General features: G+C 41.2%; 2 protein-coding genes across 6 annotated transcripts in view; both read left to right on the forward strand.

Annotated features, from left to right (window-relative positions):
• The window catches only part of LOC109900812 (inverted formin-2), a 35,205-nt gene extending 34,231 nt beyond the window's left edge, over window positions 1–974 (forward strand). For all 4 annotated transcript variants that reach the window (XR_004211923.1, XM_031837303.1, XM_020496644.2 and 1 more), the window contains one exon: window positions 59–974. Coding sequence is in view for 1 of the 4 variants with exons in the window: in XM_031837304.1 (XP_031693164.1) it covers window positions 59–105 (47 nt within the window). In the remaining 3 variants the exon portion in view is untranslated. The remainder of the gene's footprint in view (window positions 1–58) is intronic.
• Window positions 975–1,122: 148 nt separating this feature from the next.
• Window positions 1,123–13,372, forward strand: LOC109900813 (adenylosuccinate synthetase isozyme 1 A). 2 transcript variants are annotated; one of them, XM_020496645.2, is made up of 14 exons: window positions 1,123–1,552; window positions 6,930–7,032; window positions 7,113–7,178; window positions 8,672–8,734; window positions 8,889–8,939; window positions 9,272–9,338; window positions 10,256–10,363; window positions 10,472–10,553; window positions 10,852–10,978; window positions 11,279–11,433; window positions 11,591–11,715; window positions 11,941–12,038; window positions 12,192–12,341; window positions 12,427–13,372. In XM_020496645.2, the coding sequence occupies exons 1-14, from the start codon at window positions 1,385–1,387 to the stop codon at window positions 12,477–12,479; spliced, it is 1,416 nt and encodes a 471-aa protein (XP_020352234.1). In that variant the 5' UTR covers window positions 1,123–1,384; the 3' UTR covers window positions 12,480–13,372. The 2 variants fall into 2 exon arrangements, with proteins under 2 accessions (XP_020352234.1, XP_020352235.1); XM_020496646.2 differs by lacking the exon at window positions 7,113–7,178 and having other exon boundaries at window positions 1,127–1,552.
• The last annotated feature ends 5,035 nt before the right edge of the window (window positions 13,373–18,407 follow it).

Raw genomic sequence — 18,407 nt, forward strand, 5'->3', positions numbered from 1 at the left:
TAGTTGTGTGGTTGGTATATGCAACAACACTGATTCTATCTTGAATCTCTATTTCTAGGTGGACGCAAGAAGAAGGACAAGGCCAAAGGCAAAAAGAAACAATGAATGTTGACGCCATCTTCCAGTGCTCCACCCCTGTCTGCCAAACAAATACTATGGTATACATTAACATTATACTGTACTTACAAATATCTATATCAGCCATGCATGTTTTTCCTACTTTTTTCAAAGGATTACCTAACGAACCTAGGTGATGCTTGTTTTTCAAAATGGAGACTTCCTTATTAACCCCCTATAGTGGGGTCTTTGTATGATTTACTACATCAATAACAGGATTTGACAATGATATGACAGGAACTGCTTTGCAACCAACCCCAGGAAGTATGGATGATGATGATGATGATGGGATCATTTGCATGTTACAATTTCATCATGGACATTCAATGTATTGGACACAATTTCATTGAAATATTATACATTATTTGACAAAAATCCACATGTCTATGTATAGAATGTTTCAATTTGATACTGAGACAAATGTTTACAGTAGGTCTACATGTTATGTTTACTTGTTGATACAGACTCTCGTTTCATTTGGCAAATAGAGGGCCCCTCATTTAATTTGGCAAATAGAGGGCCCCTCATTTCATTTGGCAAATAGAGGGCCCCTCATTTCATTTGGCAAATTTTGCCTACAGCCAAGCATTGTTGTAATGACTGTAATGAATATTGGTTCATGATCAATTAGCCATTAAATATAAAGGTAACAGCATAGATAGACCATAATAATAAACTCACCTGTTTTTCCAGACACAACAATGTTATAGTGATAATTTGCTCTAGTCTCTTTTGTAACAGTTATTGTTTCTTATTGCACTCTGCATTAACACTGTCGTTTAAAAAAGGCTATGCTAATCAGGGATTTAGTAGGCTATAAAAATACTCTAAATACAATAAAATAATCTGATACACTCCCATGCATTTTTTTATTCGTTTATATTTGTGCTAATAGCTAGGGACAGTATGTTCACAGTTAAAATTGTTGCATATGGCCGGTCCAGTGGTTCAACATAGTGTGCGCAACGTGTGCGAGTAGTTTCATCCAAACGAGACTAGCACTCGGAGAATAGCACTCGGTCTACACTATATGAATTCTCATTGGCTCTCGCTTTCGTGGTAGTCTTGACCAACCGATAAGGGTCTGACGGTAAATATAGACACGAGATCATGTGCAGTCTAGACTACGGTTGGTGTACCCCCTCTAAATCAGGCGGCAAACCCGTTTTTGGTTAGACCGAATTCTTCTTGAGCACTGAGGGGACATTTTTCTCATCACATACGAGTTGTCATTTTACTGCGAGCAGTGCGCTGGCGTAGGATAAATATGTCTCACAAAAGTTGTTATACAAACCCTGGCACAGGGGGGAAGCGACCTCGAAACGACAAGGGGAACAAGGTGACAGTTGTACTTGGTGCACAATGGGGCGATGAAGGGAAGGGGAAAGTGGTGGATTTGTTGGCGACAGAGTCGGACATCATTTGCAGATGCCAGGTGAGGAAATAAAATACATAGAGAAATGTACTCTGTACTTATTGTTATATGTGTCTGCGTTTTTCTTTATTTGAGAAGTTTACACTTGCAAGACCTTTAGGTTTATTTGGACACATTGTTTTACGCACCTGTTAACAATTCCAGCTGCTCCGCTGTGCATCTCTATGCAATGTCAGTCAGTGTAAAGTAGGTGCCATTGTGAAAACTGTATCTATTGATTCATAGTGCCTTAACGTTAATTTTGTTTCCAGGCGCATGAGAGAAAGCAGATTGGGCATGAACTATTTCAACGCAGCACCGTGAAATGTTGGGTTGAAAGACCCTGTGTTTATTCAAGGAAATACCTGTCTGTTGTAACATGAACCCGGCTCAACAGGAGTTAGGAGCTCTTTTTATGTGCTTAAGGGCTCTTTATATTTGCTTAAGGGCTAGGGCCCTTTTTTTCAGAATTTCTGCCTGACTGATGTGTCCAGGACCAGCCATGATATGCATATAATTGGTACCATTGGATAGAAAACACTTTGACGTTTGTAGAATGTTAAAATAATGTATGAGACTATAACATAATTGATATGGTAGCCGAAAATCCCATGCTCTTTCAATGGAAAGCTATGGGTCTGATGCGATTCCAGCTTCCAGAATGCAATTCCTAATTCTTCCACTAGATGTCAACTATTTATTCAAGGTTTCGGGCTTGTTTCTTCCAAAACGAGGAAGAATTTTGAGTTTTGGTACAAGGAGTCACAGTTGGAAATCAGTCTGTGGGTGCACACTTGCCAATTTTACTTTTCTATTGAACATACTTCTTTCCGTATGAAATATTATAGTTGAATTCGATTTTAGGGTACCTGAGGATTGATTAGAAACGTAGTTTGGCTTGCTTTAACAAAGCGCTTTAGCGGTAGCTTTTTGGACTCCTTTGTCTGCATGTTGAACGAGTGGATTACTGAAATCGATGGTGCCAACTAAACAAACTTTTTGGGATATAACAAAATGACCATTACTATTTCCTACATTGTAGAATAATAGTGAAGACATCAATAGTATGAAATAACACATATGGAATCACATAGTAACCAAAAAAGTGTTAAACAAATCAAAATATATTTTACTTTTGACATTCTTCAAAGTAGCCACCCTTTGTCTTGATGACAGCTTTGCACACTCTTGGCATTCTCTCAACCAGCTTCACCTGGAAAAATGCTTTTCCAACAGTCTTAATGGACTTCCCACATATGCTGACCACTTGTTGGATGCTCTTCCTTCACTCTGCGGTCCAACTCATCCCAAACAATCTCAATTGGGTTGATTGTGAAGGCCAGGTCATCTGATGCAGCACTCCATCACTCTCCTTCTTGGTAAAATAGCCCTTACACAGCCTGGAGGTGTGTTGGGTCATTGTCCTGTTGAAAAACAAGTGATAGTCCCATGAAGCGCAAACCAGATGTGATGGCGTATCACTGCAGAAGGCTGTGGTAGCCATGATGGTTAAGTATAGAGGTCGACCGATTATTATTTTTCAATACCGATACCGATTATTGGAGGACCAAAAAAAGCCGATACCGATTAATCAGACGATTAATTTAAAAAAATAAGTATTTGTAATAATGACAATTACAACAATACTGAATGAACACTTATTTTAACTTAATATAATACATCAATGAAAATCTATTTAGCCTTAAATAAATAATGAAACATGTTCAATTTGGTTTAGATAATGCAAAAACAAAGTGTTGGAGAAGTAAAAGTGCAACATGTGCCATGTAAAAAAGCTAACGTTTGAGTTCCTTGCTCAGAAAATGAGAACATTTGAAAGTTGGTGGTCCCTTTTAACATGAGACTTCAATATTCCAAGGTAAGAGGTTTTAGGTTGTAGTTAATATAGTATTTATAGGACTATTTCTCTCTATACCAATTGTATTTCATATACCTTTGACTATTGGATGTTCTTCTAGGCACTATAGTATTGCCAGCGTAACAGTGTAGCTTCCGTCCCTCTCCTCGCCCCTACCTGGGCTTGAACCAGGAACACATCGACAACAGCCACACTCGAAGTAGCGTTACCCATCGCTCCACAAAAGCCGCGGCCCTTGCAGAGCAAGGGGAATAACTACTTCAAGTCTCAGAGCGAGTGACGTTTGAAACGCTATTAGCGCACACCCAGCTAACTAGCTAGCCATGTCACATGGGTTACACCAACCATTAGGCTGATAGGCTTGAAGTCATAAACAGCGCTGTGCTTGGGAAGAGCTGCTGGCAAAACGCACAAAAGTGCTGTTTGAATGAATGCTTACCAGCCTGCTGCTGCCTACCATCACTCAGTCAGACTGCTCTATCAAGTCATAGACTTAATTATAACATACTAACACACAGATATACGAGCTTTTGGTCATTAATATGGTCGAATCCGGAAACTATCATTTCGAAAACAAAACGTTTATTATTTCAGGGAAATACGGAACCGTTCGGTATTTTATCTAATGGGTGGCATCCCTATGTCTAAATATTCTTGTTACATTGCACAACCTTCAATGTTATGTCATAATTACGTAAAATTCTGGCAAATTAGTTCGCAATGAGCCAGGCGGCCCAAACTGTTGCATATACCCTGACTCTGCGTGCACTGAACGCAAGAGAAATTACACAATTTCACCTGGTTAATATTGCCTGCTAACCTGGATTTCTTTTAGCTAAATATGCAGGTTTAAAAATATATACTTCTGTGTATTGATTTTAAGAAAGGCATTGGTGTTTATGGTTAGGTACAGTCGTCCAACGATTGTGCTTTTTTCGCAAATGCGCTGTTGTTAAATCATCCCCCAGCGTTGCATCGATTATATGCAACGCAGGACACGCTAGATAAACTAGTAATATCATCAACCATGTGTAGTTATAACTAGTGATTATGATTGATTGATTGTTTTTTATAAGATAAGTTTAATGCTAGCTAGCAACTTACCTTGGCTTCTACTGCATTCGTGTAACAGGCAGGCTCCTCGTGGAGTGCAATGAGAGGCAGGTGGTTAGAGCGTTGGACTAATTAACTGTAAATTTGCAAGATTGGTTCTCCGAACTGACAAGGTGAAAATCTGTCATTCTGCCCCAGAACAAGGCAGTTAACCCACCGTTCCTAGGCCGTCATTGAAAATAAGAATGTGTTCTTAACTGACTTGCCTAGTTAAATAAAGGTATAACAAAATTAAAATAAAATAAAAATCGGTGCCCAAAAATACAGATTTCCTCCGATTGTTATGAAAACTTGAAATCGGCAATTCCGATTAATCGGTCGACCTCTAGTTAAGTATGCCTTGAATTCTAAATAAATCACAAACAGTGTCACCAGCAAAACACCCACACACCATCACACCTCCTCCTCCATGCTTCACGTTGGGAACTATACATGCAGAGATCATCCTTTCACTTACTCTGTGTCTCACAAAAGCACGGCGGTTGAAACCTAAAATCTCAAATTTGGACTCATCAGACAAAAGGTTTCCACTGGTCTAATGTCTATTGCTCGTGTTTCTTGGCCCAAGCAAGTCTCTTCTTATTATTGGTGTCCTTTGGTAGTGGTTTCTTTGCAACAATTCAACCATGAAGGCCTGATTAATGCAGTCTCCTCTGAACAGTTGATGTTGAGATGTGTCTGTTACTTGAACTCTGTGAAGCATTTATTTGGTCTGCAATCTGAGGTGCAGTTAACTCTAATGAGCTTATCCTCTGCAGCAGAGGTAACTCTGGGTAATTATTTTGTGTTGTCGGTACTCATGAGAGCCAGTTTCATCATATCACTTGATGGTTTTTGCGACTGCACTTGAAGAAACGTTCAAAGTTCTTGAAATGTTCCTCATTGATTGACCTTCATGTCTTAAAGTAATGTTTCTCTTTGCTTATTTGAGCTGTTCTTTCCATAATATGGCCTTGGCCTTTTACCAAATAGGGCTATCTTCTGTATACCACCCCTACCTTGTCACAACACAACTGATTGGCTCAAACGCATTAAGAAGGAAAGGCATTCCACAAATTAACCTTTAACAAGGCACACCTTTTAATTTAAATGCATTCCAGGTGACTACCTCATGAAGCTTGTTGAGAGAATGCCAAGAGTGTGCAAAGCTGTCAGCAAGGCAAAGGGTGGCTACATAGAAGAATCTCAAAAATAAAATATATTTAGATTTGTTTAACACTTTATGGTTACTACGGGATTCCATATGTGTTATTTCATAGTTTTGATGTCTTCACTATTATTCAACAATGTAGAAAATAGTCAAAATAAAGAAAAACCCTGCAATGAGTAGGTGTGTCCAAACCTTTGACTGGTACTGTAAATATTTTTGCAATAGTGAGGCACCGCCCCTAATACTGTAATGGACGTTCTGGTCCTTTGACTGGCTTTGACTGGCAACACTAGTCTTTGTCGGAAAGTAGCCTTACAAATATGGCAGAGCGTGTTTATAGTTAGCTTCTGCTGATGACAGAGATGTCTTCATGTTTATTTACTGTAATTGGCAGAGGTGTTACAGGTGTTGGTTAACATTAGCACATTTCGTTTCCTCTTTGTCTTTGCCGAAGGAAGGGATTGAGACGGGTATTGGTAAACCTGACAGCGTAAGTCTGTGATCCCACTGGTGGAGACGTAAGAGAGGTTCCTGCAGAAAGACAGGATTGAAATGCAGCTGCAGAGGGGACACTGGAAGTAACAACATACTGTACACATCACATTTAGGACAATGATGCAAGGTTCTTATATGTAACGTTTAACATCCTCAAACAAAGATACTTCAAATTGTGTGTATTGTGAATTTTTTAGATATTACTTGCTAAATATTACTGCACTGTTGCAGCTAGAAACACAAGCATTTTTCGCCTACACCCGCAATAACATCTGCTAAACATGTGTATCTGACCAATAAAATGTCATTTGAGTGTCAGTTTGGGATGCCCCATTCCTCCAGTGTGTCTGCCAGCCTAGGGGATAAAGAGGAGTCACATGCCTGGGGAAGCATGGATACATGAGAAGGGCAGACTGCACTCCACTCCCCATATCCCAGACTACATGGAGTACGTGTGTGTGGGGGTGTCGTGTCACCTTGTCCCGATCGTTGCTGCTGCTAAAATAGCCTATAGTCTAGTTCTGCAGACTGCCGGTTAGTTTGATCTGGGAAAAACTATTTCCCTTCCCCCCAGGGCATGGTATAGAGTGACTAGTCAGTCTTGTGTATCTGCAGGCAGGGGGGGCTGGAACAGAGAAGAGGGGATTAGGGGAGGAGGGGATGGCCTAGATAGGGGAGACTTGTTGGATTAGATAAAATAACCCATACATTTGTTAAATTCCTGAGTGCCCTCTCTGTTCTTCTTGTTTTTCGGACCACAGGGCGGTAACAACGCAGGTCACACGGTGGTCGTGGATGGGAAGGAATATGACTTCCACCTCCTCCCCAGTGGGATCATCAACTCCAAAGCTGTTTCTGTGATCGGTGTGTACATTTCTATTCCCTATCACCAGCAGTTTGCCACTGTTCACCCTGACCAGTCACTCTGCTCTTTGGTTTGCCAGGAAGATGTAGGCCTACTGTCAAATCATTCAGTTCCAGTCCAAAGTTTGGACACACCTACTCAAGGGGTATTCTTTATTTTTACTATTTTCTACATTGTAGAATAATAGTGGAGACATCAAAACTATGAAATAACACATGGAATCATGTGGTAACCCAAAAAGTGTTAAGCAAATCAAAATATATTTTAGATTCTTGAATATAGCCACCCTTTGTCATGATGACAGCTTTGCACACTCTTGGCATTCTCTCAACCAGCTTCACCTGGAATGCTTTTCTAACAGTCTTGAAGGAGTTCCCACATATGCTGAGAACTTGTTGGATACTCTTCCTTCACTCTGCGGTCCAACTCATCCCAAACCATCTGAATTGGGTTGGGTTCAGGTGATTGTGGAGGCCAGGTTATCTGATACAGCACTCTATCACTCTCCTTCTTGGTAAAATAGCCCTTACACAGTCTGGAGTTATGTTGGGTCATGGTCCTGTTGAAAAACAAATGATATTCTCAATAAGCGCAAACCAGATGGGATGGCGAATCGCTGCAGAATGCTGTGGTAGCCATGCTGGTTAAGTGTGCCTTGAATTCTAAATAAATCCCAGATAGTGTCACTGGCAAAGCACCATCACACCTCCTCCTCCATGCTTCACTGTGGGAACCACACATGTGGAGATCATCCCTTCACCTACTCTGCGTCTCACAAAGACACAGCAGTTGCAACCAAAAATCTCAAATTTGAACTCAGACCAAAGGACAGATTTCCACCAGTCAAATGTCCATTGCTCGTGTTTCTTGGCCCAAGCAAGTCTCTTCTTCTTATTGGTGTCCTTTAGTAGTTGTTTCTTTGCAGCAATTCGACCATGAAGGCCTGATTCACGCAATCCTTTAGTAGTGGTTTCTTTGCAGCAATTTGACCATGAAGGCCTGATTCACTCAGTCTCCTCTGAACAGTTGATGTTGAGACTCTGTTAAGCATTTATTTGATCTTCCTTTCCTGTGGTGGTCCTCATGACAGCCAATTTCATCATAGCACTTGATGATTTTTGCAACTGCACTTGAAGAAACTTTAAAAGTTCTTGACATTTTCCGTATTGGCTGACCTTCATGTCTTAAAGTAATGATGGACTGTCGTTTCTCTTTGCTTATTTGAGTTGTTCTTGCCATAATATGGACTTGGTCTTTTACCAAATAGGGCTATCTTCTGTATACCACCCTTACCTTGTCACAACACAACTGATTGGCTCAAACACAATAAGAAGGGAAAAAATCCACAAATGAACTTTTAACAAGCCTGTTAATTGAAATGCATTCCAGGTGACTACCTCATGAAGCTGGTTGAGAGAATGCCAAGAGTGTTCAAAGCTGTCATCAAGGCAAAGGGTGGCTACTTTGAAGAATCTCAAAAATAAAATACACTTTTTTGGTTACTACATGATTCCGTGTGTGTTATTTCATAGTTTTGATGTCTTCACTATTGTGTCCAAACTTTTGACTGGTACTGTATGTAAAAATCCTATCAAATCGCATCTATTTTTACACACAACATCCCTTCTCTCTCTGCAGGCAATGGTGTGGTCATTCATCTGCCAGGCTTGTTAGAAGAAGCGGAAAAAAATGAAAAGAAAGGTTGGAAGATTCAGATATCAATGTTAAGTGGAGTAATTAGCCTATAGTTTGTCTTAGAATGTTCACATTGATAATCTATTTAGAAAGGAACAGCAGTCAGCAGATGAGAGGACAGAGTGATTTTTCCTCACTATTTTATGTTTCCTTCCCACAGGCCTTAAAGACTGGGAGAAGAGACTGATCATCTCAGACAGGGCCCACATTGGTAACTAACTGTCTCATGGGAAAACAGCTGCATTTAAAAGAGAGGGCAAAGGACATGTAGTTCAGATAGCACTTAAAACAGACAAACAAGCACAGTAACGGATGTGATTATTGCTGATTGTTTGCAAATCAATTGCTAATTGATGTATATGTTTGTACTTCATGTCGTTGGTGTTGTGACAACAGTTTGTCAATAGTTGTTGCAGATAATTATAGAACATGGAGATACATTTATCCCATAGACTCTCATGTTGCTCACATGTTCCAATGACACGTTCTGCTGTTGTGTTTATGTGTCCATGGCGTGAAATAACCTGTTTACCCTTTGGACAGTGTTTGACTTCCACCAGGCAGTCGACGGGCTCCAGGAGGTACAGAGACAAGCACAGGACGGGATAAAGTAAGAACAGTAAATTACACCTTTTTCTGCAGGGCTCAAACAACACTACTAAAGCCTGCAGGTGTAATGCATTGAGATTCATTAGTTATGCCAGTGGTGGAAAAAGTACCCAATTGCATTACTTGAGTAAAGTTAAGATACCTTAACAGAAAATGACTCAAGTAAAAGTGAAAGTCAGCCAATAAAATACTACTTGAGTAAAAGTCTAAAAGTATTTGGTTTTGAATTTACAGTACGTAAGTATCAAAAGTAAATGTAATTGCTCAACTACACTTACTGTAGGTATCAAAAGTAAATGTAATTGCTCAACTACACTTACTGTAGGTATCAAAAGTAAAAGTATGCATCATTCAAATTCCTTATATTAAGCAAACCAGACAGATTTTTAAAATAGTTTTTATAATTTACCTATATCCAGAGGAACACTCCAACACTCAGGCATAATTTACAAACTAAGCATTTGTGTTTAGTGAATCCGCCAGTTCAGAGACAGTAGGGATGAGCAGGGATGTTCTCTTGATAAGTGCCTGAATTGGACCATTTTTCTGTACTGCTAAGCATGAACAATGTAACGAGTACTTCCGGGTGTCAGGGAAAATGGATGAAGTAAAAAGTACATTATTTTCTTTAGGAATGTAGTGCAGTAAAAGTTGGCAAAAATATAAATAGTAAAGTAAAGTGCAGAAACCCCAGAAGACAAACATAATTAGTACTTACATGACACCACTGAATAATGCATTGTAAGACTTGTCATGATTCATTACAAAGGCACACAACGCTTGTCATGTCCTATTGAGCATTACCTGCAGGCTTTAAGCAAAGTGTTACCAGATTAAGTGTTTTATTAGCATTCCTGTAGTGTTGAAATATTATTTTCCTCAATTCTAGTGTTATAATTCAACATTTACTTCATACAGTATTGGAACCACAAAGAAAGGCATCGGACCGACCTACTCTAGCAAAGCGTCACGTACGGGGCTGCGTATCTGTGACCTCCTAGATGATTTCAAAGACTTTTCTACGAGGTAAGGTTATGGGGAGGACCAGTTGGCATTTGGCTCTCTGGACAATAGGAACATTTATTATGAAAATAACAGTATATTCATGTTCTTCTGATGGTGACTTGGTTCTAGGTTCAAGAACCTTGCTCAGCAGTACCAGGCCATGTTCCCCACACTGGTGGTAGATGTTGACGGTCAGCTGAACAAATTAAAGGTGAGTTTCATGAAGTGCACTTTTTTACGTGTTTGTTTGTGTACACTATGTGTTGACATGGCAATGGGGTAAACAACCCCCCTCAGCTAGTAGAAAAAGTCTGTCTGAATTGGGCACACTCCTAACTCATCATAATCATCATCACCCCATAATGACCCTGAAATGCACCACATCATGGGGTGATGTCTAAATTTAGCATCGGAGAAGCAGATGACAATTACAGTAGCTCTGCTCTCATGATCCATCTATCCATACAGTATAAACAAATCTCACCTATGCACCCTGTCTAACCTTTTAGGAGTATGCTGAGCGGATAAGACCCATGGTGCGAGACGGTGTCTATTTCATGTACGACGCTATTAATGGACCCCCTAAGAAGATTCTGGTGGAGGGAGCGAACGCTGCCCTGCTTGACATTGACTTTGGTAAGGAAATACTATACTCCCCTATGGCTGACCGTACGAGGTGGGTATAGATGCATGAATATGAGTAAGCACTGTTGGCCTGAGAATCATGGTATGTTCATAGGCATGGTATGTATCCTTAGAGTAGGTTTGTGTTTGGGTCTACACAGTCCTTGTTTACACCTGTTGACACCACATATAGTCATTATAATGGAATAAGGACATTTCAAAAGTAGACATTGCCCGATAGTTCTGGGTCTGGTGCACATCCAGGAGGCTATCACAAATGCATTCCTTTAAAATCTTGCGCTCGTCTCCCAGGTACATACCCATTTGTGACATCATCAAACTGCACCGTGGGTGGTGTGTGTACAGGACTGGGCATCCCCCCTCTGAACATTGGTGATGTGTACGGGGTTGTGAAGGCCTACACCACTAGGGTGGGCATCGGGGCGTTCCCAACAGAACAACTCAATGTGAGTCGAACCCCAAACATGATACATTAAATACAAATTAGAGGAGATCTATATTGTAGAACATGATGTTAGAATTCAACTCGAAGTAGTCAAGTCTACACAGAATAGAGTAGTTGATTGCTCAGACCAGCTTCTCTGCTGTCATCCGTTCTTACAGGAGGTTGGGGAGCTGCTACAGACGCGGGGCCATGAGGTGGGCGTGACCACAGGGAGGAAACGACGCTGTGGTTGGCTGGATCTGGTCATCCTGCGTTACGCCAATATGATAAACGGCTTCACGGCGTGAGTTTCACTGCAGGGTTTGCCCTGCCCTACGGTTGTGCAGTCCTGTATTTTGAATAGAAAAGTTGGGCTACTTTGCCACCTAGTGGATCTTATTGGGAACTTTAAGCTTAGATGCCATTTTTCAATTACATTTTCATTTTTTATTTAACCTTTATTTAATTAGGGGTTGACAAGAGATTAGAGATATATGTTACGTTTTTACCCTGTTTTTTTCAATAACAGGTTTGCATTAACCAAACTTGATATCCTTGATGTGATGGATGAAATCAAAGTGGGAGTGTCTTATAAACTCAAGGGCAAAAAGATTCCCTATTTCCCAGGTAAGACTGACTGTCTACAAGTGTACATATTCTCTTCATACATGTATACGTGGTGAATCAAACAAAGAAGATGATGTTGGCGTTATAAGATTCATTTGGAAATTGTTAACACGAAACCTTTCTCTATATTCTGTATGACCCATGTCCCCTCAGCTAACATGGACGTCCTGCAGAAAGTGGAGGTGGAGTACGAGAAACTGCCTGGCTGGAAGAGTGACACCTCAGCCTGTAGGAAGTGGGAAGATCTGCCAGGAAAAGCCCAGAACTACATTCGCTTTGTGGAGAACCACGTTGGTGTACCCAGTAAGTATTCTCTTCCAAATGCAGGACTTACATGTTATATTAAAATTCAATAAATCAATACGGAATCAACTTTTTCTCTTTCCAGTCAAATGGGTTGGAGTGGGCAAGGCCAGGGAGTCTATGATCCAGATGTTCTAGGACACAACAAGACCTTTGTCCTTCTTCTCTCCATGAAGGTGAATTGAGGTGGTATGGCTTTATCTTCTCTGGTCAGATTTATTCTGTTCTTCTGTGCAGCAGCTGCACAGACCCCAACTCCTGGACTAACAAACAGGTTCAAATGAGAGTTTGTGCAACCACCATGCTCTACTATACATGCAACCACCATGCTCTACTATAAATGGTTCAAAAAAGCACAATAACGTGAGCAAATAATAGTTAGATTGATTGTGTCACAGTAGTTCTTCTCTGTTGCAATTTACAAACCATGAAATTGTCTTAGGTGAGTTCAAATAGACCTGTTTCTGTTCCAATATACAGCATTTTCGTCTTTTGTTGAATATTGTTTTGATTTGATATTGCCGTCATGTCAGCTAACCTACGTTATTTAGACTTGAATTAACATTGGCCAATATCTGATGTCTAATATAGTACTTGCATGCTAGTACTACAACTGATATGTCAAACTATTTTGAACAATGCGATGTGCAATGGCCAGAATGAGGTAGTTGTATGACATGTTGTTGTCAAGGTGGAAGTCATGTGTCCTGATACTCCATGAACTGAAGTGCAATACTGTATTTTGTATTTTGCTGTCCACACTATGTTGAAAAATCACAGGGAACCTGTTCTTTGCTTCTGTGACACATTGGGTTATATAAAACAAATGTATTGTTGTAGCAATTAGAGCTCGGTTTCTATGGATCTTTCTGCCAGTCAAATTGATTTTTTCCCCAGTAATAGTATGTCCCCCATTGACACTGTACTGTAACAGCTAAGAAAATGACACTGTGATACCCCAAAAGTTTTCTAGTGCAACACTTTTACAAGTGGAAATCTGATATGCAAATAAATCTGCTACATCACATACATTGATCTGTTGTGTATTATCTATGTTTTGTTTGTCTAGTTTGAGAAACAGATGCCTCACATGTCCTCAACTGGCAGCGTCATTAAATAGTACCCGCAAAACACCAGTCTCAACGTCAACAGTGAAGAGGCGACTCCGGGACGTCTGTTTCTCAAACTAGACACTCTAATGTACTTGTCCTCTTACTCAGTTGTGCACCGGGGCCTCCCACTTCCCTTCTATTCTGGGTAGATCCAGTTTTCTCTGTTCTGTGAGGGGAGTAGTACACAGCGTTGTACGAGATCTTCAGTTTCTTGGCAATTTCTCGCATGGAATAGCCATCATTTCTCAGAACAAGAATAGACTGATGAGTTTCAGAAGAAAGGTATTTGTTTCTGGCCATTTTCAGCCTGTAATCGAACCCACAAATGCTGATGCTCCAGATACTCAACCAGTCTAAAGAAGGCCAGTTTTATTGCTTCTTTAATCAGAACAACAGTTTTCAGCTGTGCTAACATAATTGCAAAATGGTTTTATAATGATCAATTAGCCTTTAAAATTATAAACTTGGATTAGTTAACACAACGTGCTATTGGAACACAGGAGTGATGGTTGCTGATAATGGGCCTCTGTAAGCCTATGTAGATATTCCATAAAAAAATCTGCCGTTTCCAGCTACAATAGTCATTTACAACATTAACAATATCTACACTGTCTTTCTGATCAATTTGATGTTATTTTAATGGAAAATAAAAATAAGCTTTTCTATCAAAAACTGACATTTCTAAGCGACCCCAAACTTTTGAACGGTAGTGTCTACATCTCTGGCTCACCCCTCTGCCAAGAAAAGATAACAGTAGGCACAACTCTGGCGAATACTGGGGAATTGACATCATGTACCGCACTAGATTATTTAAATTGGCTGCATATCTCTACAGTCTGAAGGGGTTTCCTCTTTCTATCTCCTTACCTTTATCTGCACCATTCTGAGAACACAATAGGTGGACATAATACATAGGAAAATGTCATTCAAGGGACTTTCTTTCCACCTGTCAGAACCTGAAATCCCTCTATTTATTTGGCATCGGTGTGGATAGTAACCTGCTGATGAGTCAGTGGTGATGGGAACATTGTCTCTATTTAGTCTCATCAGACAGGCCGGTACGACTGCACCGCCATTCACTGCTGAAATAGTGGCAATGAGGCTCCTGTTTGGCCATTTCAGGTTATCAGATTAAGACCCTTTGAAATTAAATCACAGCCACTTGTCCCTTTTACCACACCTGGTCCCCATGACCCTCCCACCTGCTCTTGAGTGTCACCCCAGAAGGCCACCGCCACCCGCTGTCACTTCCCTGAAAATAGCCAGAGACCGTGACCCAGGGATGGTCTGTGTCATTCGAAGGTTAGAGCATATTAGATACAAGCCTGCTGGAGTTTCTCATCCGGTTAGCAGGGGGCCATTGTGTCTCTTTTACTGACATTAAATCCATAGTTGCTATGAGAAAATGTTCCTGGAACTGTGTCCCTGCAGGGGAGGAACAGGAGGTATTTGCACCTGTTTCGCTACTTAACATCTCTTCCTCTACTTGTACATTTATATTTATGTGTTTGTGCCTTCTTTTCTGGATGTTTGTTGTTATACCTGTTGTGTTCCTCTGGTCCAGCAGGAGCCAATACTAACGTAATGTTGAAGCGAGGTCATATCTTTGCTTCTGGCTTTATACTGGCTGTTGGATAACTTTTAATTACCGATATTGAGGAGGATGTCCACGTTCTTTATTTCTTGTAATGTAATTCACAACAGGCTAGAGTCTGGGTTTCAGAAGCACCTCAGAGAGATATGTACGATCTAAAATGGCTCTGATTTCAAACAAAGCCATTAAATCCCACATAGAACTTGAACAGTTGAAGCACAATACTTAATTGCAATGTGAGTTACATTGCAATTACTTTAGATTGTAGTTGCATTACTATTACATCATTGTTGTAGATTGATACTGTAGGTGTGGCTCAATTACAATAACCTTCCCAGTAGGACCCTCACTATAAGTGGGCAACACAGCAAAGACAGATTGGGCTTGAAGAGAAAAGGTGCTGTGTGTGGCTTTCTTTCACAGACTGGCACTCAGTATTTTGCACAGTAGGGGTGTCGCTGTCTTCTGTCACACCATCTGCCTCCAACTCTGCTGTTGCTCTATCTTTCTATTCACCTCACATTCTTCCTCTCTCTCTTGCTTTCTCTCTTTCTCACTCTCCCTCTTGCTTTCTATTTCTTGCTTTCTGCTCCCCCTCTCTATCTCTTGCTTTCTCTCGTTCTTTCTCTCTTTGCTTCATCTGGGAAAACATCCAGTCATAATAACACTCAAAGACCTGACAGATATTAGTGAAAAATAATTTGTTGCAGCTTGAGTTAAAACATACAGTAACCATACTGTGGTTTTGCCATGGAAATTCCTTTTTGAAGAGGTAGCAATGTGTAAAAGTGAAAGCTGTGGTCAATTAAAGTGTTAAATGACACCTAAAACAGTTCTCGGCAGGTGTCTGTTGCCTTGGGCAATACCGTATTTCTCTTTTAGAAGAAAACAAAACCTTGCGTCACTAAATGTGTCATCACAAAGACCCAAGGGAGAAATGGTTATCTTCTCATTAATTGGATTTAAGAGCTCTATTTTTTTCTGGCTGTGTGTAATTGTAAGAAAAACACTTCAGGGGAGAAGAAGGTGCCAGATGCTTTGACAATCTGACCTTTGCTTTGGGGGGCTGAGTTCTTACCGGAAAAAATAAATATATATATATATATATACACAGTGCATTCAAAAAGTATTGAGACCCCTTCACATATTTTGTTACGTTACAGCCTTAAATTGTTTCTCTCACATCAATCTACACACAATACCCCATAATGACAAACAAAACCAGATGTAGACATTTTTACAAATGTAATAAAAATACACTGCTCAAAAAAATAAAGGGAACACTTAAACAACACAAAGTCAATCACACTTCTGTGAAATCAAACTGTTCACTTAGGAAGCAACACCGATTGACAATAAATTTCACATGCTGTTGTGCAAATGGAATAGACAACAGGTGGAAATTATAGGCAATTAGCAAGACACCCCCAATAAAGGAGTGGTTCTGCAGGTGGTGACCACAGACCACGTCTCAGTTCCTATGCTTCCTGGCTGATGTTTTGGTCACTTTTGAATGCTGGCGGTGCTTTAGTGGTAGCATGAGACGGAGTCTACAACCCACACAAGTGGCTCAGGTAGTGCAGCTCATCCAGGATGGAACATCAATGCGAGCTGTGGCAAGAAGGTTTGCTGTGTCTGTCAGCGTAGTGTCCAGAGCATGGAGGCGCTACCAGGAGACAGGCCAGTACATCAGGAGACGTGGAGGAGGCCGTAGGAGGGCAACAACCCAGCAGCAGGACCGCTACCTCCGCCTTTGGGCAAGGAGGAGCAGGAGGAGCACTGCCAGAGCCCTGCAAAATGACCTCCAGCAGGCCACAAATGTGCATGTGTCTGCTCAAACGGTCAGAAACAGACTCCATGAGGGTGGTATTAGGGCCCGACGTCCACAGGTGGGGGTTGTGCTTACAGCCCAACACCGTGCAGGACGTTTGGCATTTGCCAGAGAACACCAAGATTGGCAAATTCGCCACTGGCGCCCTGTGCTCTTCACAGATGAAAGCAGGTTCACACTGAGCACATGTGACAGACGTGACAGAGTCTGGAGACGCCGTGGAGAACGTTCTGCTGCCTGCAACATCCTCCAGCATGACCGGTTTGGCGGTGGGTCAGTCATGGTGTGGGGTGGCATTTCTTTGGGGGGCCGCACAGCCCTCCATGTGCTCACCAGAGGTAGCCTGACTGCCATTAGGTACCGAGATGAGATCCTCAGACCCCTTGTGAGACCATATGCTGGTGCGGTTGGCCCTGGGTTCCTCCTAATGCAAGACAATGCTAGACCTCATGTGGCTGGAGTGTGTCAGCAGTTCCTGCAAGAGGAAGGCATTGATGCTATGGACCGCCCGTTCCCCAGACCTGAATCCAATTGAGCACATCTGGGACATCATGTCTCGCTCCATCCATTAGTCCAGGTCTGGGAGGAGATCCCTCAGGAGACCATCCGCCACCTCATCAGGAGCATGCCCAGGCGTTGTAGGGAGGTCATACAGGCACGTGGAGGCCACACACACTACTGAGCCTCATTTTGACTTGTTTTAAGGACATTACATCAAAGTTGGATCAGCCTGTAGTGTGGTTTTCCACTTTAATTTTGAGTGTGACTCCAAATCCAGACCTCCATGGGTTGATAAATTTGATTTCCATTTATAATTTTTGTGGGATTTTGTTGTCAGCACATTCAACTATGTAAAGAAAAAAGTATTTAATAAGAATATTTCATTCATTCAGATCTAGGATGTGTTATTTTAGTGTTCCCTTTATTTTTTTGAGCAGTGTATATAAAAATATAGAATTTACATAATTATTCAGACCCTTTACTCAGTACTTTGTTGATGCACCTTTGACAGCGATTACAGTCATGAGACTTCTTGAATATGACGCAACAAGCTTGGCACACCTGTATTTGGGGACTTTCTCCCATTCTCCTCTGCAGATCCTCTCAACCTCAGTTGGGTGGCAGCACAGCTATTTTCCGGTCTCTCTAGAGATATTCAATTGGGTTCAAGTTCAGGCTCTGGCTGGGCCACTCAAAGACCTGTTGGAAGGTGAACCTTCGCCCCAGTCTGAGGTCCTGAGCGCTCTGGAGCAGGTTATCATCAAGGATCTCTCTGTACTTTGCTCTGTTCATCTTTCCCTCGATCCTGACTAGTTTCCCATTTCCTGCCGCTGAAAAACATCCCCATAAAATGATGCTGCCACCACTATGCTTCACTGTAGGAATGGTATTGTCCAGGTGATGAGCGGTGCCTGGTTTCTTCCAGACGTGACGCTTGGCATTCAGACCAAAGAATTCAAGCAGAGAATCTTGTTTCTCATGATCTGAGAGTCCTTTATGTGCCTCTTGGCAAACTTCTAGCGGGCTGT

Source organism: Oncorhynchus kisutch, linkage group LG12 (assembly GCF_002021735.2).
Source record: "Oncorhynchus kisutch isolate 150728-3 linkage group LG12, Okis_V2, whole genome shotgun sequence".
Lineage (NCBI taxonomy): Eukaryota > Metazoa > Chordata > Actinopteri > Salmoniformes > Salmonidae > Oncorhynchus > Oncorhynchus kisutch.